The sequence below is a fragment of the Gadus chalcogrammus genome, chromosome 23 (assembly GCF_026213295.1).
Source record: "Gadus chalcogrammus isolate NIFS_2021 chromosome 23, NIFS_Gcha_1.0, whole genome shotgun sequence".
Classification (NCBI taxonomy): domain Eukaryota; kingdom Metazoa; phylum Chordata; class Actinopteri; order Gadiformes; family Gadidae; genus Gadus; species Gadus chalcogrammus.
Window position 1 is genome coordinate 17,673,225 of NC_079434.1, and position 23,664 is coordinate 17,696,888.

A 23,664-nucleotide genomic window follows, 5' to 3' on the forward strand; every position below is an offset into this window, starting at 1 on the left:
ACCTTCCTGTGGTGCCCATTATCACTGAGCTACCTAGTGAATCATAGAATCTTATATTAATCAAATAGTTCTTCATCAAACATGAAATTCATGAATATGAATCAATGAAAGAGGTAGACAGGTGGATGAACCGGGAAACTGTTTACTGAGGTCTACACAAAATTTCTTCTACCTATCAACTATACAGCCAGGGTATGTCTGTGAATGCTAGGGCTGTAACGATACGCGTATCGAAACCGAAATCGCGACACTCAAAGCCACGAACCTGTCTCGCGGTGTGAGAAGGCAGAAGCGCGATATGCCCTTTCTAACTCTCCGGTCAAATTGTCCGATTGAAATTTGCTAATAATTTGTCTAAATAATAGTCTGCTGACAGCGCCCCCTCCTATCGATGCCGTAAGTATGCGATGAGATGCCCTCTCTGTGATGACAGCTCTCCGTGGCTACGGAGGATTGCATTTCTCCACAGCCGTCGAAGTCCTCATATGCGATATGAACGACATTTATCCAGAGTGGGCCAAGCGCGAAAAAAATTGTCTGTGTGATCCCTTTCTCTATTGTTTTATGTGATTTAACCGGCAGTTTGTCTGCTTATAGGTCAGAATGAAGCGACCACCGATTATTGACAGGATGGGTACTTTATTCTACCGGACTTGTTCGCTACTTCACTAGACACACGCGCTACCGCTCGCTCTCCTCGCTCGTCCACTCACTCGCTGACGTCACTCACACACGCATACGCACACTGCCATTCTCGCGCACACACGTACGCTACTCGTAACACTATGCCTCGTTATTGCGTCGTTCATGTTAGACGTTCATGTTTTTCCCCTTCTGTTGAAAGATAGGCTATCAAACCTGATTATGTCATTATTTAAGCTACATAGCCTAATAAGAAGCGCTAATAAGGATATTTGACTAAACCAACCAAACAGTTGAGGGTTTTTGCCTACCAGCAAAAAGCATCCTCCAACTGCAATCTTTGGTTATTTATTAATTAATTTAGCTATACTTGTATAGTATTCTTTCTGTTCAAATCTGTTCAGTGTTCCAAATTATTTGTTATTACATTTTACATTAAGTTAATTGGTATATAAGTGTTGTTTAAATACAATGCTTTTTAAATTTAAAAAAATCGTGGGATGTATCGAACCGTGGGTCAAAAATTGTGATACAAACCGAATCGTGAGTTTGTGTATCGTCACAGCCCTAGTGAATACTGACCCCTAGTGGTGAAAAGTAATAGCAGAGTATGAAGACACTCTGTGTCTTTTCTGTCCTGTTCTGACATTACTGGCATCTGAAAAACTTTGGGAACAAATTGACCAAAATGTAAAACACCACTGAATTTCATGAATTTCTCAAGAGGAAAGCCTTTTGCCAGAACAGCAACAGTAATGAGCGATGTGCCTCTGACATTCATGCATCAATGGTCAATGACAGCAGGCTAAGTATTTGGTAATTAGCTATAGGCTACACTAGAATTAGGGTGCACTCACACTAGGCCATCTGGCCGTGGCCGTGGCCGTTTTCACACCTAACCGTGCTCAAATCTGCCAGTGTGAGTGTGGCCAGTCTGGCCAGGCCAGGCCAATTTGGCCACTTGGAAGAGGTGTGCTGCTACGGTACGGGCCGCTACGGTACAGATGCTAATGAGCCGACACGCGCACACGCACGGCTACGCAACCTGAGCTGGATGACGTATAGTCCATGCGACGACCACGGACATAATAAAGGCGACGAGCCTTCTTTCCCATTAAATGGTAAACATATATCCAAATAAGCAACAGACTCAGCAAAGTGTGAACTGTGTTCTCTGTGTTGTTCATTGTTGTTAGAACTCTGACTGGCGGCAGACTTTATTATGGTCCATGCAGCGGACGCTTGGTGATGATGTGTTACTTACGACGTGATGACGTATGTACAAGAGCCTACCGTGGCCAGGCCACAGTTGTGACGGCCAACGGCCACGGCCAGATGGCCTAGTGTGAGTGCAGGCCAGAGAACAATGGGGCCATTTGAGCACGGTTAGGTGTGAAAACGGCCACGGCCAGATGGCCTAGTGTGAGTGCACCCTAAGTATATCAATCTTGGGTGGTCAAATGGATTTTCTAGGATGGTGGGTGGTCTAGGTTGGAGGCCCAATCTATTATTTGAAAAGGCCCACAATCTCTAGTGGTGCCCCTGGCTCTACATGGGCAATAAAAGCATCTCTTGTGGAGCTTATAGTCTCCAGTTTTCCCTCTTTAGACCAGGGAGACGTTAATCTAGGACAGATGCTTCTGATGACCTCAGTTAGTTAAAGTAAAGTTCTCCTTGATGTTTGTTCTGTTTCAGAGGGCTGAGGAGAACGCACACGCTTTTCTAGACAAGGAGCTGAAGAAGCTCTGGAGGGATCTCTTCTCAGATTACCCACAATGCTCAGAGAGTCAGAGGGAGAAGGAGGAGGAGGATGGTAAGAACGAGGAGCGGAGGAGGCGCGCCATAGCGGGAGTGGTAGACATCACAAAGCTCTGCCTGATGGAGATGAACCAGGAGGAACTGGCCGACAAGCTGGGGAGTGGTAAGATTCTCAAATATAGGTTAAATGGTTTCATCCAGATATGTAGGGTTTTTGTTAGCCTGGTCCTACCAGACTCTCGTACTTCAGTGTTTCCCCTATATGCACCTAGCAGCGGCGGTACGGCGCTGCTAGGTGCTCGTTTGATCCAGTGTTAATTTCGTTAACGAAAAATATGACGAAAAATGTTCGTCAACGACCTTTTTTCCGTGACTAAGACGAGACGTTGACGAGCTAAAAATAGATCTGTGATAATAAAAACGATGACGAAATGTCATTTTGTTTTCGTTGACGAGACGAGACAGGACGAAAATGTTATTGATGTGCTATTTGGACATTCAAAATGCACGATATTTTCCAATCAGTACACTCCCGTAAGGTTCTTATGCAACTGTTCACTCCTCCAGTAAATAGGACGGACCTTAGCTACGACTTGGCAACGGGAGGTATGGTCCACTCAGCTATGAGCTAACGTTATGCATTGTACTTGATTCGAAATTCTTCCCAGCTTTTATTCCACAGATACTAGGGTCTATAGCATATAACCGCGTTGTCTGATTACAGTTTAATTCATTTTTCACAATTTACCGGCTCTCGTTTTGAAGAAAATCAGCGCGCCATTCGTTTCAATGGGAATCGCCACGGCCTATAGGCTACTTCAACATAAGGTGGACTTTGAAATTCGTCCCAGCCTTTATACCCAAGATACTATAGGGTTTATAGCATATAACCGCGTTTTCTGATTACAGTTTAATGCATTTTTCACGATTTACCAGCTATCGTTTTGAAGGCTGAACAGACAAGAGTACTAAAGTGTGACGTCACGTTTCGAGAGCAACTGATTTTCGGTTCTACACAAGCCAAATTAACAAGGGGAAATCCTATGCCACACAAACCTTTTATAGAAAAGGAACAATCTTTTTGCGAATTGATTTGTGAGTTTGCTTTACCAATGATGTAAGTAATATTGAGAATATATTGTCTTCATATTAAAAAAAAAACTAAACTAAACTAACGTTAACAAACTTTTCCTTTTAATACCCCAGGGGAATACATGAACGCCTCGACATTTTTCGATTGGTAGTGATTTTCTCCTCTTGAAATTGATTTATTTTAATTTTGAAAGAAACAACACATGGAAGCAATGGAGAACGCCATTTCTCGTTCGGTTGTTTAGAACTGAAAATCCGGTTGCCAGGACAACGTAACGTTTTCACTTTAGTACTCTATTTGAGTGGAACAAATTAGCAGGTGTCCATATGGCCTATATAGGGTTAGCCTAATTGAACTAGTTTAAAAAGAGAAAACATTTTGACTAAAAGTAATGACTAAAAGTTGACTAAAATGTAAGGACTTTTCGTCGACTAAAACTAGACTAAAACTACAAAGGAAAACAATGACTAAAATGTGACTAAATATACTAAGCATTTTCGTCAAAAGACTAAGACTAAGACTAAATCTAAAATAGCTGACAAAATTAACACTGGTTTGATCCAAACGAGCCGTCTTTAGCGAACGGTGAATTGCACTGGCTTCTACGAGCAGTTGGCTTTCAGCCGCGAGCTTAGGGACCGTCTGCAAAGTGCAAAACTGAAAACGACCACAATGGTAAAATTTCAATAGCGTCGCCATTATTGACTCTAGAGCCCCAAAACTTGTTCCATAGAGGCATGGCCTCTTCATGGTCCTACTACAACCTTTAATTTTTGAAAAATATATCTCTTATCTACTAAGATTTTTTATTTAGGAACAATTTCAATAGCGTTGCCATCAGTGGCGAAGCTAGACCTTTTTGAAAAAAAACTTGCCTTAGCCCACCCTATCGTTTCGTCCTCAAATCTAATATTCTACCGTTTTTTTTTACACAAGCAATGAGAGGATGGATGCTGTACACTAATGAACCGGCTCAAATGAGCTAGTGAAATCGAGCGCAACCTTCCTTCAGGAATCTCTAACCTCGGATTGGTGGGTGGGCGTCTCCTGTTTGACAAAACCAAAAATGCAGCACGAGCGCACCTAACATAGTTTCTGCTGTTTTGTCTGTCAAAGAGTTTAGCTAGTCTTTATCAGAAAATCCACGATTTCCAGCTGTGTTATAACATGACCTGGTAATAATAATGCTATAATTTTAAAACCTTAACATAATCTGTCAGATGTCTATTAAATGACAGTTGACCACAAGAAGATTCTATATATGCTTCTTCTTGAATTGCTTCATGTTTTAGTCGGCAGAGCCTTGTAATGCTGCGTAGCAGGATAAGCATGATTAGGTGCAAGGAGCAGAAAAATATCAAATATATGTTGATATGGGTGCTAATTTTCTGTTGAAAAAAAATGCTGGCATTAGTTTATCAGCTGAGGGCGTATTCATTGCCATAACAACGTGAGCTAATCAACAAGTACCACATGTTCTAATACTATGAGACTCAGGCAAACGCCCTCAGCTGATTAAAGTTGTCAGGGGGGGCGTGAGCGGCAGAGGGGACTTGGTGTCTTATGTATTTATTTATTTATTTATTTATTTTAATAGGTTACTTATTTTATTTTAAATAAACATAATACCAATGGTCAGAAGTTTTACAAGAATTTTGATCTTACAAAGTCATGACAGAGGGCCTTGGTGTCTTTATTCATGCTTGAAAGATGAACATATATTTTTTTTTTGAAAGGGAATAAGCTGATGAAGCTGACAAGTGACCAATGTTTACTTTTTAAAAATATTTTAATTAAATGCAAACCCCAGTGAATCATTTGCTCTTGTTTCTCTGTTTTGAGATTCACACAGACTTAGCAGCCTTGTTTAAATGTTACAAATTGAGTCAATAAACTGAAGTTGGAAATAGTTTTAAGTTGTTGCAGATGTTATCTCCGTTAATTTTATTAATCTAAATAAATAAATATTAGCAGGTTCTCAATAGTAGGCTATTTCAATTCAGGGAGGGCGTGATAAAATGTCAGTCTCCTAGGGAGGGAATGAAAGAAAAATGATTGAGAACCACTGGTCTAGAACATGTTGTACTTGTTGATTAGCTCACGTTGTTATGGCAATGAAAACGCCCTCAGCTGATAAAATAATGCCAGCAGTTATTTTTAAAATGAAAATTAGCACCCTTTTTTTTATAAAAATGTTTTATAAAAATGTATGGGTCCCTGAAGGTGAGACAACATAGTTTAGTGCTCCCGAAATAGTGGTCTGTTTCTCATAGTATTCGACTAGTACATATTGTACTTGTTGATTTTTTTTGCATCAGAAGTTTTATAAAAATGTATGTTGATACAATTTATAAATTGTATGGGTCTATGAAAGTGAGGCGACATCATGTTGTACCAATGTGTTTCAGTAACATATTCAGGAAAATATGGTAATTTTTGAGTGAAACTTACACAAAAGAAATGTAATATACCTCAATTTTGTTATTCGAGTTCACAACCATTGATTATTCCTTCATCCAAACAGTCTTTTTTCATTTCATCACTTTAGTGGTTCAGAACTGCATTATTTAGCTGAAACTGCCAGCTATCGGCTTAGACATACAACAACATAGTAACTAAGAAAATAAAGGTTGTGGAAGAAAAGAAAATCTTGCACAGGACTTTATATACTTCATATACCCCTGTGGCTGCCTGGGGTTGAGCCCCCCCAAAAGTCAGAACCTAGACTCGCCCCTTGTTGCCATTATTGACTCTAGATCCCTAAAACGTTTTCCATATGCATGGGCTCTTTATGGTCTTACTGCAACCTTATGTTTTGAAAAATATATCGCTACTTATTTCTAAGAAATTTATTTTTAGCAAAAATGTCAATATACATTTTTTTTAGCAACATTTTCAGTAGCGTTGCCATTATTGACTCTAGAGCCCCAAAACTTGTTCAATAGAGGCATGGCCTATTTATGCTCCTACTACAACCCTTGTGCTGGGGAGAGGGGAGGGAGTGGGAAGATGCATTGGTTTGAGGCACAGACCTTTTCGATTGTTGTAGTATTTGGATTATGGGATTTTAATGTATAGGGTGGTTGTTGATATAAATATTTTTTGTTAAATAAATGTAAATAATGTTTTTAAAGATTATACTTGTAATATGTTCAATCTCTCCTTATTTCCCCTGCTCATTAATGTGCACAAATGTACTGTATGTATGTTGCCAGTAGACACATAGAAACCTCCCGGCAGGGTGCGCTTTGCGAGCACACAAAAAAAATTGCGAGCGAAAAACATAACATTTCACCTCCGCTGCTGCAACTCCATCCTAGGGGAAACACTGTACATCATTTCATTTGCACTGAGAGTCTGGACCTACTCAATTGACAAACGTTAACTCACTTGAAGGCGGGTGTCTGTTGAAGTACAAAACTATTGGATCTGCCCAGTGCCACTCTGGATTTGCCATAACCAATCGCTAACGTTTGGCCGGGAATTACGTTGCGCGCAGGCTGTAAACAAACCAAACAGTGTGCGTGAAGATGTCCGTCAACGAGAGCTGACTTTCACGTCATTGTTCTCAGCCACTCCCTCTGTTCGCTGATTGGACACACAAAACTTGGACGGAGAAAACCCACATACCGCAGACGTATTACTGAAGGGAAATTGAAATTGAGCGGAAGTACTTAGGCGGGCGGAGCCAGGCTAGGGTTATTGTGGGGGTTTTAGGTTAAATGGTTTGATCCAGATATGTAGGGTCATTGTGGGGGTATCAGGTTGAATGGTTTGATCCAAATATGTAGGGTTATTGTTGGGGTATCAGCTTGAAGAATTTTAAACATTATACTGCAGATGAACAGCAGAGTAACTCAGTGGAAGAGATGCACCACTATGTTGTCATATCAGGTTAGCAAGTCACTGATACCACAGATAGTCAACAACAACAGCACTACCAATGAAGTTATAAGATCCATATAAAGTAGAGTTGTATAATACTTTATTCTTTACACCAGTAATATTGCTTGGAAATATGAATGGTATGTTTCTTCTGGTTTGGGATTTAGGAGCTGTTGCGGTCCAGTGGCAACATGAACTCAAGGCTCATCTGAAGAAGAAGTTCCACTGTGTGTTTGAGGGAATCGCTAGAGCAGGAGAGCAGAGACCTCTGAATGAGATCTACACAGAGCTCTTCATCACAGAGAGAGGCAGTGGAGAGGTCAACATGGAACATGAGGTCGGACTGATTGAAAAGGCATCCAGGAAAACAGCCAATGAGGAAACACCAATCAGATGTGAAGACATCTTTAAACCTTTACCTGGACAAGATAAACCAATCAGAACAATAATGACAACCGGAGTGGCCGGCATTGGTAAAACTCTCTTAACACACAAGTTCACTCTGGACTGGGCCGAAGGCAAAGCCAACCACGACATAGACTTCACATTTCTCCTCACTTTCAGAGAGCTGAATTTACTGAAATGGAAAGAGTTTAGCTTACTGGAACTTCTTCATCAGTTTTCTGTTGAAACCAAAGAATCAGGAATCTACAGATACGACCATGACCAAGTGGTCTTCATCTTGGATGGTCTGGATGAGTGTCGACTTCCTCTGGACTTCCAGAACAACCCGAACTGGACTGATGTCACCGAGCCGACCTCAGTGGACGTGCTGCTGACAAACATCATCAGGGGAGTCCTGCTTCCCTCTGCCCGCATCTGGATAACCACACGCCCTGCCGCAGCCAATCAGATCCCTGCTCAGTGTGTTGACATGGTGACCGAGGTGAGAGGGTTCACCGACCCACAGAAGGAGGAGTACTTCAGAAAGAGATTCAGAGAGGGGACACTGGCCAGCACAATCATCTCTCACGTCAAGAAATCTCGAAGCCTCCACATCATGTGTCACATCCCAGTCTTCTGTTGGATCACTGCTACAGTTCTAGAGGACTTCTTCAAAACATCCCAGAGAGGAGAAGAGGTGCCCAAGACCGTGACTCAGATGTACAGCCACTTCCTGAGGGTTCAGTCTATACAGGGGGACAGGAAGTATCATGGGGAAGCTGAAACAGATCCACACTGGAGTTCAGAGAGCAGGGAGATCATTGTTTCTCTGGGGAAACTGGCTTTTAACCAGCTGGAGAAAGGCCAGCTGATCTTCTACGAGGCAGACTTGGCAGAGTGTGACATCGATATCAGAGCAGCCTCAGTGTACTCAGGAGTATTCACCCAGATCTTTAAAAAGGAGTATGTGCTGTACCAGGACAGGATGTTCTGCTTCGTCCATCTGAGCATCCAGGAGTTTCTGGCTGCCCTTTATGTCTTTCTGTCCTACATCAACACTGGTGTCAACCTGCTCTTAGAAGAACATCCAACCTCCAGGGATGCTGAACTCCTCCTCCTCTACCAGAGTGCGGTGGACAAGGCCTTACAGAGTGAGAACGGACACCTGGACTTGTTCCTCCGCTTCCTCCTGGGCCTCTCTCTAGAGACCAATCAGATGCTCCTACAAGGTCTGCTGGGACCAAGAGGAAGTAAATTACTGAGCAATCTAACAAAAAATGTTTCACCGGGGCAGACAGGAAGGAGGTCACAAATCAATACCCAAATAGTCCATTACATCAAGGAGAAGATAGGTGGAGATCTCTCTCAAGAGAGAAGCATCAATCTGTTCCACTGTCTGAATGAGCTGAATGACAGTTCTCTAGTGGAGGAGATCCAACAGTACCTGTCATCAGGAAGACTCTCCACAGAATCTCTCTCCTCTGCTCAGTGGTCAGCTCTGGTCTTCATCGTACTGACATCAGAAGAGCAGCTGGACGTGTTTTACCTGAAGAAATACTCTGCTTCTGACGAGGGTCTTCTGGGGCTGCTGCCACTGATCAAAGCCTCCAAAACATCTCTGTAGGTTAACTCATAAAATGCATTAACAATACAGCACTATACATAATACTAGAATACAAAAGTTATAATAACATGCAACATATATCTGTAGGCATACTTATAACATGTTTTACGATACACACTATATACATAATTATATAAAAGTAATATTATGATACATTTTTCTGTAATAGCATTTTTGTTAGTACCAACATTGTACACCTAATATGTAACTACCATTTAAAGATCTAATGTATAATCATTTGTTCAACTATCAGAAAAGTCTTATAAAACATTTAATCACGGTTTTTAACATGTTCTGTTTTTTTGTGTGAAGGCTGAACAGCTGTAAGCTGTCAGAGAGATGCTGTAAAGCTTTGGCCTCAGTTCTCCAGTGCTCCAACTCCTCTACTCTGAGTGAGCTGGACCTGAGTTCCAATCGTCTGCTGGATTCAGGAGTGAAGCTGCTCTCTGCTGGACTGGGGAGTCCAAACTGTACACTGGAAACTCTCAGGTCAGTTTTACTAAATGCAACAGTTACACCACAAGGTTCAGTTTCAGAAGACTTTTAACTACTGCCCCCTGGTTTGAGAATCACACCTAAATGACGTCAAACTATATCAGATAATAACTCAGTACCTTTGATGACCACATGTATTAGAGTGGTGCCATTGGACATATTACACCTTGTTGTTTATGTGGGAAAATGAAAGTTGAAAAGTTATCTAAGAGTTGCCAGAGAGTTGACAGAGTCGACAACAACATAATTTATGGCAGCAATTTAAAATTCCAAAAATAAGTGTGCAGCCGAAATGTACCAATCAAATGACACGTCCCAAGGCAACCCTCACACAAGGCATATAATTAAATCAAATTATTCCATTGGTCTTGTGTGGGAAGTCGCTTTCGAGCAGCACTTAATATTTCCCACTGATTTTAATTGAACAATCGTGGTTGGTCCTCGTATTGATTAATGACAGAAGACATACTGTAAACGAATCATGCTGAGACAAGCGGCCGGGACGAAGCGATCGTCTGTTGCCGGGCAGGTTGCAAAAAACATTCGGCTCATGTTTCCAAAAGACGAAATAACATAATACAGATAACGGGCGCGATCGTCTGTTGCCGGGAAACGGGCAATCGCGTCAAATGACGTAGGACGCGAATGTTCAAGAACTACGTCATTTGACGCGAACGCCCGTTTCCCGGCAACAGACGATCGCGTCGTCTGTTGCTATTCGATTAAACAATTAAATACAATACAAATATAAAGTAAAAACAAGAGTTATCTAGCGATCCGTTATCTGTATTATGTTATTTCGTCTTTTGGAAACATGAGCCGAATGTTTTTTGCAACCTGCCCGGTAACAGACGATCGCGTCGTCTGTTGCCAGGCAGGTTGTCAAGATGTAAACAACTGATGACGTAGGCCGGTACAATTTTCGCCCCCGTTCCAATTTTAACGTGACAGTGCCGCTTCCCCCCGAGCCTCCCAGGATCCTTTGCGGCACCCGGACACGGTGACCAAGGCCGTGATCACAACAGTATAATTTACAGAAGAATAATGTATCATCATTTTTATATGACTATCAGAAAATAAAAGTTTCTGATAGCTAACTATCAGAAAAGTCGTCTATAACATTAAATCAGGGTTCCTAACATGTTCTGTTTATTGTGTGTGCAGGCTGAATGGCTGTGATCTGTCAGAGAGATGCTGTGAAGCTCTGGCCTCAGTTCTAAACTCCAACTCTTCTCGTCTGAGAGTGCTGGACCTGAGTAACAATGATCTGCAGGATTCAGGAGTGAAGGTGCTCTCTGCTGGACTGGGGAGTCCACACTGTACACTGGAAACTCTCAGGTCAGTTTTACTCAATGTGCAAACCTTCAAAGCACAAGGATCTATATTAGAGTACAAAAAAAACTACAATAAAGACATTTAATGTACAGATTTAAGGCCATAAAGTAAAAATTCACAACCCTAAATAATTACAAGAATAACTCAACATATTTATATCGTTGTTGCCATGACAGTATAAGTTGTATGTTATATAAGTACAGTTGACTATTTTTTATTATTCTTATTCTACCATTCACATGTAGTCAGGCTTTTTTTTTAAAGCCTATTATTAGCGTTTAAATCTAAAAAAATTGGCATAACTTGTCTTTCAATTACGGAAAATGTTAAAGACATAAACACAGTAACATGATCTTTTTATTTTGTGTGTGAAGGCTGAATGTCTGTCATCTGTCAGAGAGATGCTGTGAAGCTCTGGCCTCTGTTCTCAGCTCCAACTCCTCTAGTCTGAAAGAGCTGGACCTGAGTACCAACGATCTGCAGGATTCAGGAGTGAAGCTGCTCTCTGCTGGACTGGGGAGTCCACACTGTACACTGGAAACTCTCAGGTCAGGGTTAGGGTTAAATGTGTCTTTGGGTTTGTTTGATAGTAAGGGATGATCCAGGACTAGGTGGGCTGTGATCTAAAAGAACAGACGACACGTGTCTAAAGCCCAGTTCAGACCAAAGATTAGCCTCGCAACGACTTGCAACTCGCAACTCCTTCCAACTCCTTTCGACGAGACGGGCTGCGACGTTCTAAAAGTGGGACAGTTCAAACTGCTGCAAAAAATCGAAATGGCTGCTGCAGCCGCCAATTTTTTCATGGCTACAAATGGCTGAATTCTTTTTTCAAAAAATCAAATTCGAAGTTCGTTTGTGGCTGTTTTTTTTTTTTCAAAAATCAAATTCGAAGTTCGTTTGTTTATTAATATTATTATTCAAATATATTCGAATATTTAGCAATAATATTTTGACCATTAAATTCCTTCAGTAAGTCCTGGATTGGGCTTCGCTAGGTTTGTTTACCGGCTTTGCTATGGTTACCGGTCTTGCGTGTTCCAACGGTTTATCATGTTTCTAATAAATCGCTGTCTGATCAATACTTCATTCACATTCAGAGTCAACGCCCTACTATGTGATAGAATTATTACTTGATGCAAATAATTCTAGCTGGCTCAGCCAAAGTTTATCAGATGGCGGCTTATTTTGGCTTATACAATTATTGTATGGCGGCGGCTGAAATTCCAAATGGCGCAAATGGACGCGCCTGGCGGCGGCTTCGGGGTCTACTTGAGCTAGCACCCCAATTTACCCTGCCGGACCCTGCACACACATTTAGGGTCCGGGAGGTTTATTGGGTTTCATTCTGATGTAAATGCAACGGGTCAGCGGTTCCGGGGTGGGGGGCTTGGGTAGAGGTGTTGCTGCGCTGTCTCCACAGAGACAACCCAGCGATATCATCATGAGCAGTTCTAACTGGAGAATAAGTGACACCGCGAGCTGCTGATCACGTAAGCGCATTGAACAAAGAAGTTGAAAGATGGTTCGTTCTACAAGAGAGACGCAGAGGAACTGTCCTTGGAGGCTTTTGTCTGGAAATATGTTGGTGTTTTGGCACTAAATAGTTAATCGCGTTTGCAGCCTACACTCTACGTGAACTCATTCTTGCATGCGGGTGTCTTCCTTCATAAAAAAATCAAAACATTCAGGAGTATGCAAATGATTCTTAAGAGGTCTAGACCCCGTGCACATCCCATCCCGCCTTCTCCAGCGACACTTGGTAGGGGGATTTGACCCCATCGGTTTTACACGGGAAACTTGAGATAAGACGGTGAAATCGCCGGGTCTACCAAGCTGTGACCGTACCGGCTTGTTAGTGTAAAAAAGCCTGATAAGGAGAGGACGGCGAGTTAGAAAGCCGAGAATTTGAAGCCTAATCAGGCCTACTTCAGGCCTATTCAGCAGCATAAACAGGGTGCCTACGCCATTCTTTGTAACGAGATTTCTATTTGCAAAAACTGTTGGTTTATTTTTATTGATCCCCTTCGAGAATTTGTGTTTTAAGGGGGGGGGGGACTAGGCTATATTCTCGCCTTCCTACTTTGTAAAGGGCATTGCAGGCCTGTTGCTTTTGGGCCGATACTGCGCCCATTCCTTGATTCGTTCTGCCGCAGCACTCCAAACAATTAATTTCGTTCCAATGTTCGTCCAATCTACTCCAATAGTTGTCCTGCATTGAGTTTAATCCAACTCTGATGAATATATGGTCCAGTTTTAAATTTCAAGAATATTTATACATTCCCAGGGCATGTTAAATGAGTGCATGCCATGCCACTCATAACACACTTGTAAAATGCAGTCGTCAATTGATGGAATGGGTTATTTCATACATCATCACGAACAAAATTTGTAATTAATCAAATAAATTACAGATAAATAATACTGAAATGGCCACTTTTTGGTTGAACACATTTGAACTAAATAATTACGATCCCCCAATATTGACCTGAAGATGGCGCCACTGATTGGTAGACTGTCGGAATGGCAGTAGGCCTACTAAAAGGTGTCTGAATGGGGGCATGTGGGAATGGCCGCATGTAACCATAACAACGTTTATAGCTAACATGTACTGTGGACAGTACGGGACCGGGACAGAGTAAGGCCGTGATGTACAAGTTGTTCTGTGGTGTGTCCTTATTGGCTGAAGAGAAATCGGTACGTCGTTGTGTTCTAAAACTTGACCTGGCGATTTGACACAAAACACTTAAGACTAATTTCGACCGCTGGCCACTCGACTAATAAATCGAGTGGTCCGGAGCAAGTATTGACAGAGACTTTATTGCTACCCACAAATAAGCATCAACAAAGGCTTATGGTTTGCAAAGCACTGGCGGTCAACGGATCGCGGCTTCCTCTTTATTCACACACACAAAACAGTTTCTTTGTTTGAGGTTTCCGCCCGCAATCAATCATAAATTCGTCGAACCAAATTGTCAACAAAATAATTTAGGACACCAGGCTGCGGTCAGCACGCATTAACCCCGTTGCTTCCTGCTCCTCTGGTGGGTTCCTTCCAACATGCGCCCTGACCCCAGACTCTGTGGCACCGTGTCAGGCCCTGGATCAGAATCCAGAGAGGCTTTAAATGTTTTCTACCATTAGATATTTAGGCCTAATATTATTCATGGTTTACCATAGAATATAATCATTAAGTTCCAAAACAGCCTTGTTACAAGTCGTTGCGAGGCGAATCTTTGGTCTGAGCTGGGCTAAAGATCCCCGACAGATTGAGCATCATTATTCATTTGTAGGCTGGGTTCAACATGCCAGTGGACCACAGATGGGAGAATGAGAGGCCAGAGGAGGAACAGAACTTTAGAGGACGAGGATTTCAGGAACATAAAAAAATATATGTTAGTTTGAAGGGTTGTTTATCTTTGCTGTCTTTTTTAGCTGCTAGTGTGTTATGAGTTAACAGGTTATTGTAGCTGACAGAACACTGGCCAGCTGATGTGAGGGTGAGGGGTTGCTGTCCTGTTAACTGCTAGCATGTTGTGTGTGTGTGTGTGTGTGTGTGTGTGTGTGTGTGTGTGTGTGTGTGTGTGTGTGTGTGTGTGTGTGTGTGTGTGTGTGTGTGTGTGTGTGTGTGTGTGTGTGTGTGTGTGTGTGTAGGTTGTCTGGCTGCCTGGTCACACAGGAAGGCTTTGCTTCTCTGGCTTCAGCCCTGAGCTCCAACCCCTCCCATCTGAGAGAGCTTGACCTGAGCTACAATCACCCAGGAGACTCAGGTGCTGCCCTGCTCTCTGCTGGACTGGAGGATCCACCCTGGAGACTGGACACTCTCAGGTATGGAGAGGACAGCTCACCATTCAGAGACAATGTCTCCTACAAGGATTCAACCCTCTGAAAAGTGATGAGACAGAAGATGATGATGGTGAATGTTTCATGCTGCTCTCACTTTGTTTCCCCCCCAGTGTGGAGCACAGTGGAGTGTGGAGACTGAAACCAGCTCTAAAGAAGTGTAAGTGTCTGTTTGATTCATCACAACGCACACTAACGATTGAGAGGGAAAGTCCATCCACACAGCAGGAGGTGACGTCTGTTCATTCAGAAATCTGGGAATGAAGCTGATGACTGACATCATGTATCTTACATATATAAACATTAACATAATTGCTGTGATTATATCATGAGTGATGATTTTACAACATTAGACATAACACCATAATAATCAGGATACTGTAAATCATAATTACATGTCTATTTTATATTCAAAAACTATTAAATTATACTATCATCTTGTCACTATTATAATAATTATCATTTTGTTTTAATTCCGTTCATTAAATTAGCTATACCACATAATAATCATGTTAACATGTTTTGAATGATGCATGTGTTTCATCTTAGATTTCAATTAGAGCTGGTGATGCTGTTTATTTAATAATGATGAAGATGATGATGATAATTATAATTAATAATATTGGTTTAGCAGCCTAATCATGTTCCTCCCGTCAGATGCCTGTGAACTCACACTGGACCCAAACACAGCCGACAGACGACTCTCTCTGTCTGAGGACAGCAGGAAGGTGACGCGGGTTGAAGAGGACCAGCCGTATCCGGATCACCCAGAGAGGTTTAACGCCTGGGGGCAGGTGTTGTGTAGAGAGGGTCTGACTGGCCGCTGCTACTGGGAGGTAGAGTATGGAGGATGGGTTGATATAGGAGTGGCATACAGAGGAATGACAAGGAGAGGAGTGGCTAATGACAGCCAGCTTGGATGGAACAACAAGTCCTGGAGTCTTATTTGTGATGACGACAATGATGATGTCTACACTGCCGATCACAACGGTAGTATGACAGCCATACATCTCCCCCCCCCTCGCTCTAACAGAGTAGGAGTGTATCTGGACCAGCCTGCTGGCTCTTTGTCCTTCTACAGAGTGTCCCCAGGTGGAGGGAGGTCCTCAGACACACTGACACACATCCACACCTTCCAGGCCTCCTTCAGCCAGGAGGTCCTCCTCCCTGGGGTTGGGTTACATAGGAGTGGTTCCTCAGTGTCTCTGTGAGTGTCCATTGTAGACACACAAACACACACAAAGACCCATGGAAAAGCACACACATGTAGACAGTCATAAACACACCCAAACCAACAAACACAAAAGTACATAGAAATTAACACACACGCACACAAACAAACACATCGCACTCTATAAACACACACACACAAACGTATACAGACTTATTCACACACACACACACACACACACACACACACACACACACACACACACACACACACACACACACACACACACACACACACACACACACACACACACACACACACACACACACACACACGTACACAGACTTATTTACACGGACATGCACTCACACAAACACATCCTTCATGGATCTAAACCTACAGCAGGTCTGTGTGCCGGTGGTAAGCAGCAGGTAACATCAGTGTCTCTCGTGGTTCATCTCTCAGCCCTCTCTCTGTTCAGCTGGGCTGTTGAGCGTCAGATTAGAGGGGGCCGCTTGGGTCTGGGGGGTCCTCACAGTCCTGACGTTGGAGAGGACCACCCACCTGTACCTGTAGTGCATCGGGTTGTTGAGCAGCAGCCGTTCAGTGGAAGTACAACACTTTGTGTTTGATTTAAATACTCCACTGAACTCCAAATGCTGCATTTTATTGTGTTTCTGAAAGGTTCAGCATAAACCATGAAAGGAAGATCTTCCTTTGGGTTAAGCAGGTTGTACAAAGATTTACTTTCTGATGTGAAATGTGTTTTAATTGTTGATTGATGGTACGCTATTTTACTTCAATATTTTATGTATTTTCAACATTGTTTTAAAGGAATACAAAATCAGTTTATATTTTGCCATGCCTGATTGATTGATTGATTTCATTTATTTCAGACGTATCAAAATACAAATCAAACATCGCAAATAACACCAAACAAAATAAAAAGCATGACACTACAATAAACAAAAGCGATGTGCCTAATATATACTTCCTGTATTACTCATAATCTCTCTTTATACTATATTTGATATATTATTTCATGTATATTAATATTATTATTAGTATTTATTTTTTTATATTTTCCTTACTTCTGTCCCTCATTCCTGTACCTTTTTGAAAATCATTGCTTTGAACCTTTTTTTAAACTGGATCATGTTTGGACATTGCTTTAGCTCCTTGCTCATCCCATTCCACAGTTTCACACCCCCAATTGAGATGCAATGTCATTTTAAAGTCATGCGTACAGCCAGTGTCTTAAAGTTTAACTGTTCCTTAAAGTTGAACTGTTCCCTCAAATTGTAACCCCCCTCTCTGTCAAAAAAAAGTTTTTGAATGTTACCTGGTAGCAGTTTATTTCTAGCTTTGAACATGATTTGTGCAACTTCATATTCAACCAGGTCATTGAACTTTATGATACGGGAATGTAAAAACAGGAGGTTGGTGTGATCATAATATCCAGCTTAATTGATTGTTCTTATGGCTCGTTTTTGAAGTGTGACTGACATGGAACGTGATTTAAAGCATATTTAACAACATAATCATGAATGATGATAAGGATTCCATGGGAAAGGGTAACGATGTTGTATATTACTTTAAACGGAAGATAGTTTCTTTGTGTTCTGTTGGGAACAACAAGTCAACATGTTCAATGATTAAAGATACCTGTTTAGGATTTGCAATTGTTCATAAAGCATAATGTTAATAAACAACTCATTCGATCAACTGAATGTTCTCGTGTGTTCAGAGGATTCTTCCCGTTAGTTCAGTTGAAATCCTCCAAGTCTTCTGGAGACGTTACCTCCAACACAGCAGTGGGGTCTCCATTCACCCCTTCATCAGTGTGGAGGGAGGATATTACCACACACACAACAGTGGAGTCTCCATTCACCCTTTCATCAGTGTCTATAGGGAGGATATTACCACACACACAACAGTGGAGTCTGACTTTTTTAACCACACACTCGTATACAAAAACAAAAAGTAAGTAAAAAGGTGGCGAGCCTATCTGACGAGCTAACCAGCTAGGCAGAGCCTAGCCTATCTGGCGATCTCTGCTGTCTCTGATTGGGGTCATCCCTATGTTCTCCGGGTCCTATGTTCCCCGCTCGGGGAACATAGGACCCGGGGAACATAGACACGCTCCCCTCTGATTGGTTCAGAGACAGCAGGCCTGTGGTTAAGCATCAGGCCCTTAGATGGTATTTCACGTTACATGGTACAGAGGTTTCCTTACGTCCTCATCTCCTCCCTCCTCACCCTTGCTGTCATTGGACGGTGGGACGAAGTGGGTCAGCTGGATGCAGTCCTCCAGGTAGTACCACACACACACACACACACACACACACACACACACCTTGTCAATCAAAATCAAACCATTTTCATATTTTTATTGATACATTTTGGGACCGATAAGGTGCTGTGATTTTTTTCCCAGATTATCAATCTCTTCAATTTTGATAATTTTTTTTCTGTTAATATGCAATACATATATTTTGTCATTTTGAGAACGCATATATCTGCTGACCTTCTCCCCGAAGTCGAAGCAGGGCGAGGGGAAGGTCATGTCCTGGCTGCTGAAGGACAGTCGACGGAGGTCTTGTGGATGAGGGCGTGGCATCATTCCGGGGTCAGGATCCCCCACTTCTCCATGTAGAAGCACACGTTGGGGTAGGAGCCCAAAGGTCAACAGGCTGACCCCCACATCCAGACCGTTGTCTGCCCCCTCCGCGTTCAACACCCGGCTCATCAGACCCTCTGATAAACACACACATGGCTCTCAGGTTAGACACACGTCATACGATGACCGATTACCAACATTTCAGACCGACTACCTGAAGACTAAAACTCCATCCGCAGGCCAAATGTCGATGAAATGCAAGAAAAGCAACAGAGCTACGATGTCTGCATGCAGGGGTTTGACTCAGGGCAGAGCAAGCAGGGGCTGGGGGAATAGGAATCCATTCATGGGAGAATCAGGACTCTTTGATTAAGCGATACTTGATTCAGCAACGTTGTCAGATTGACACAAATCAATACTTTCCTATAGAGTGCGCTCTATAGGAAAGTACTGATTTGTGTCTCTCTGACAACATTGCTCAATAGAGTATCGCTTAATGTTATGCGTACTCGACAATCGTCCATTTGCATTGAGGACCTGTAAAACAGAAACCACAACGTAAACCTTCCAAAAAGATCGAAATACCGTACCACAATATTTACAGAATCTCAGTATTCACACGACGGCTTTTCATATCGCATCGTCCCGGCTGATTCCAGACCCTAGAAGAGACTGCGGTGGGCGGGGCAAGGGGGGATGTGAACCAATCACCTTCAAGCCAGAGATGGTGCGGATGTCCTCCAGCTGGACCTTGGCCTCCAGGGTCATCCTCAGGGTGGACGTGTTGAGGCGCTTCTGCTCACAGAAGTTCCTTACCGTTACAAACACACACACACACACACACACACACACACACACACACACACACACACACACACACACCAGAAGTGAAGACTAGAATGGAGTTGATTTCTAAAACTACTGGTTTGGTCATTGGGCTGTCACTTTTTCCAAAAATGAAATTCGGACGAATTTCGAATGTCCATAATTAATTCGAATACATTCGAATACATTCGACCCCCCCCAAAAATGAAATTCGAACGAATTTCGAATGTCCATAATTAATTCGAATACATTCGAAACACGACAACAACTGTTGTCGTGTTTCTTTTTATTTATTGTGGAAATCACGTATACTTACTGAATTCATAACAGCACAGGTTAAAAACACATCTTTGATAACACATTTGTAAACACAACAAGAGGAAGCTCCGACACACAAGTGCGGCTGTCTTTTACACATTAACAATAACTGCTCGGAGCGCGATATGCGGAGCGCATGTCGTCCATGGCACACACAGCCTATATAAACGAACAATCTGTGAGGCCGACCTCCAACACGGCATGCTGCTCTTTTTATTCCTTACGGAAAGAAAATTAGGAAACGATAGGGTGATGAGGAAAATGAGGAAACGATAGGGTGGGCTAAGGCAAGTTTTGGGTGTGCTCAAGCCCACCCAAAACTTGCCTTAGCCCACCCTATCGTTTCCTCATTTACACAAGCAATGAGAGGATGGATGCTGTAATGAACAGGCTCAAATGGGCCAGTGAAATCGAGCGCAACCTTCCTGCAGGAATCTCTAACCTCTGATTGGTGGGTGGGCGTCTCCTGTTTGACAAAACCAAAAATGCAGCACGAGCGCACCTAACATAGTTTCTGCTGTTTTGTCTGTCAAAGAGGCTAGCTAGTCTTTATCTGAAAATCCACGATTTCCAGCTGTGTTATACCATGACTTGGTAATAATACAAATAATTTTAAAACCTTGACATAATCTGTCAGATGTATTCAAAGACAGTTGATCACAAGGCGATTCTATCTATGCCTCTTCTTGAATTGCCTCATGTTTTAGTCGGCAGAGCCTTGTAATGCTGCGTAGCATGATAAGCATGATAAGGAGCAAGGAGCAGAAAAAGTTGACATGGGGGCTAATTTTCAGTTGAAAAAAAACGTTGGCATTAGTTTATCAGCTGAGGGCGTATTCATTGCAATAACAACGTGAGCTAATCAACAAGCACCACATGTTCTAATACTAGAGCATTAGAACATGTTTACTCAGGCAAACGCCCTGAAATGTTCTGTCTCACTTCTAAACACTTCTCTGTTATTTGGTGAACACCTAAATCTCTTTATTCCCTCCTTTCCTTGCATTTGTGGTTCTATATTTCCATTCAACACGGGCAGCACACGATTCGTCACGGAAAAGATAAGGTACCGTTTCCTGAATTCTTGTTTTCTTACGAGATGTATTCTTACTATATTAATTTATTCTTACTAAATGAATCTGTTTCCAGTCCAAGCTCAGTGTTTCCATGTTTGTGGTGTAAAAGAGGTTTAACGAAGGAGTATGTGTCAGAACATCAGTAACTAGTTTCACCGTGTTGAGGGCGATTATATACGGATCCTCTGGTACGGGAACGGGACAGAACAGTTTGTTTGTATTGTGGCCTTTTATTCTGTAGGGAGGTCAGTTCGGTCAGAGTTTCATCGGTAACATTCGTTAATAAATGATGGTTTGGAACTGTCGGATCTATAGGGAAATAAATAATTGTCGATAATTAAATGAACGTGTTAGAAGCATAGTGATTGTGTGTGTGTGTGTGTGTGTGGGTGTGGGTGTGTGATCTAGAAGAAATAGAGAATGATTAGAATGTAGCTCTAGACAGAGAGAGTGATAGAGTTTGTGATCTAGACATAAGTTGAGATTGACTGTGTAGTTCTAGACTGAGGGACAGATAGTGTGTGTGTGTGTGTGTCAGACAGGAGGTGGATAGGAAGTCTTCACTGAAGTCATTTCATGTTTGGTACTTAAAGAGAATCCAGAGAAACAATATGGCATTGTGTTTGTGTCCAGGTCTCCAGTCTACTATGGATGAGGAGAGAGAGGAGGGGGCTCCTACCTCTAAAACCACTCTGTCTGGGGAACATGGCCACCAGAGCAAAGCTAAGAGGTAAGAAGAGGATCTCACTCTCTGTGACTGTTGTCCTTCTCAGAGCTCAGCACTGATATCTCATGACTCCATCATCAGTCTTAGTAAAAGCTGTGTGTGTGTTGTGTTGAAGCCCAGAGCAGCGGGAGAGAGCAGACTCCCCTGGACCCAGCTGTGTCTCCTTGAAGAGCGACTGGTCTATGGATCGTCCTCCTGACATTAAAGATGGACGCCCCTCCAGAGAGGAAGGGTAAGGATTTGTCAAAGATAATAAAACTACAGCATCTATCAAACATCCATAAATCCTGGTTCTTGTTTTTCTATAAGAGTCCAGAAGGAGAGAGTGGACTCCCCTGGACCCAGCTGTGTCTCCTTGAAGAGCGACCGGTCTATGGATCGTCCTCCTGACTTTAAAGATGGACGCCCCTCCAGAGAGGAAGGGTAAGGATTTGTCAAAGATAATAAAACTACAGCATCTATCAAACATCCATAAATCCTGGTTCTTGTTTTTCTATAAGAGTCCAGAAGGAGAGAGTGGACTCCCCTGGACCCAGCTGTGTCTCCTTGAAGAGCGACCGGTCTATGGATCGTCCTCCTGACTTTAAAGATGGACGCCCCTACAGAGAGGAAGGGTAAGGATTTATCAGATATTATACAACTATATCCATCAGACATCCTTTAATCCTGGTTCTTGTTTTTCTATAAGATTCCAGAAGGAGAGAGCAGACTCCCCTGGACCCAGCTGTGTCTCCTTGAAGAGCGACCGGTCTATGGATCGTCCTCCTGACCTTAAAGATGGACGCCCCTCCAGAGAGGAGAGGTAGGAGTTTCCAACAAACTAGTAGTTTTACAGAGTGATATTTACAATTCAGGAAATATTTTTATTAAAAAGATTGTGTGTGTGTGTGTGTGTGTGTGTGTGTGTGTGTGTGTGTGTGTGTGTGTGTGTGTGTGTGTGTGTGTGTGTGTGTGTGTGTGTGTGTGTGTGTGTGTGTGTGTGTGTGTGTTCTCTCCACAGGCGACCCCAGGAGAGGTCAAAGGTTACCAGGGCTCAGTCTTTACAGCAGCATCAAGCAGAGCTGATCAAGGTGTGTAAATGAAAAACTACCATTGACTTCAGCTCTAGACAGGGGTGACCTAATGGGGGGGGTGTTAGTAGTATAGTCTACATATTCCACCTCTCTCTCTTTATTGCATGGTTCAGTCTTGCGTGGATCCAGTTTTCAGCACAGAGTCTTCCACTCGTTGCGCTTACAAGCAGAACAGACGGAGAACAGACTGTCAGTAGTTTGACACGTCGTCGTTGAGGTAGAAGTCGGGGTATCAGAAACAGAAACCTGAGGGGGAGGAAAAGGTCACACAGTTTATACAAATAAAGGTTTTTATTTATTTACCTTCCTGTGGTGCCCATTATCACAGAGCTACCTAGTGAATCATAGAATCTTATATTAATCAAATAGTTCTTCATCAAACATGAAATTCATGAATATGAATCAATGAATGAGGTAGACAGGTGGATGAACCAGGAAACTGTTTATTGAGGTCTACACAAAATTTCTTCTACTTATCAACTATACAGCCAGGGTAGGTCTGTGAATACTGACCCCTAGTGGTGAAAAGTAATAGCAGAGTATGAAGACAGTCTGTGTCTTTTCTGTCCGGTTCTGACATTACTGGCATCTGAAAAACTTTGGGAACAAATTGACCAAAATGTAAAACACCACTGAATTTCATGAATTTCTCAAGAGGAAAGCCTTTTGCCAGAACAGCAACAGTAATGAGCGATGCCACTCATGTACCTCTGATATTCATACATCAATGGTCAATGACAGCAGGCTAAGTATTGGGTAATTAGCAGTAGGCTACACTAGAGCTAGTCTATCAAT

The 23,664-nt window shown here is 42.5% G+C and overlaps 1 protein-coding gene across 2 annotated transcripts in view; it reads left to right on the forward strand.

The window, feature by feature from the left end:
- The window catches only part of LOC130377406 (NACHT, LRR and PYD domains-containing protein 12-like), a 76,299-nt gene that overhangs the window by 30,838 nt on the left and 21,797 nt on the right, over positions 1–23,664 (forward strand). The window contains exons 6-10 of one of the 2 annotated variants that reach the window (XM_056584519.1): positions 2,338–2,563; positions 7,546–9,382; positions 9,699–9,875; positions 11,046–11,219; positions 11,591–11,764. In XM_056584519.1, the coding sequence (XP_056440494.1) occupies positions 2,338–2,563; positions 7,546–9,382; positions 9,699–9,875; positions 11,046–11,219; positions 11,591–11,764 (2,588 nt within the window). The remainder of the gene's footprint in view (positions 1–2,337; positions 2,564–7,545; positions 9,383–9,698; positions 9,876–11,045; positions 11,220–11,590; positions 11,765–23,664) is intronic. The other variant, XM_056584518.1, reaches the window with a different exon arrangement.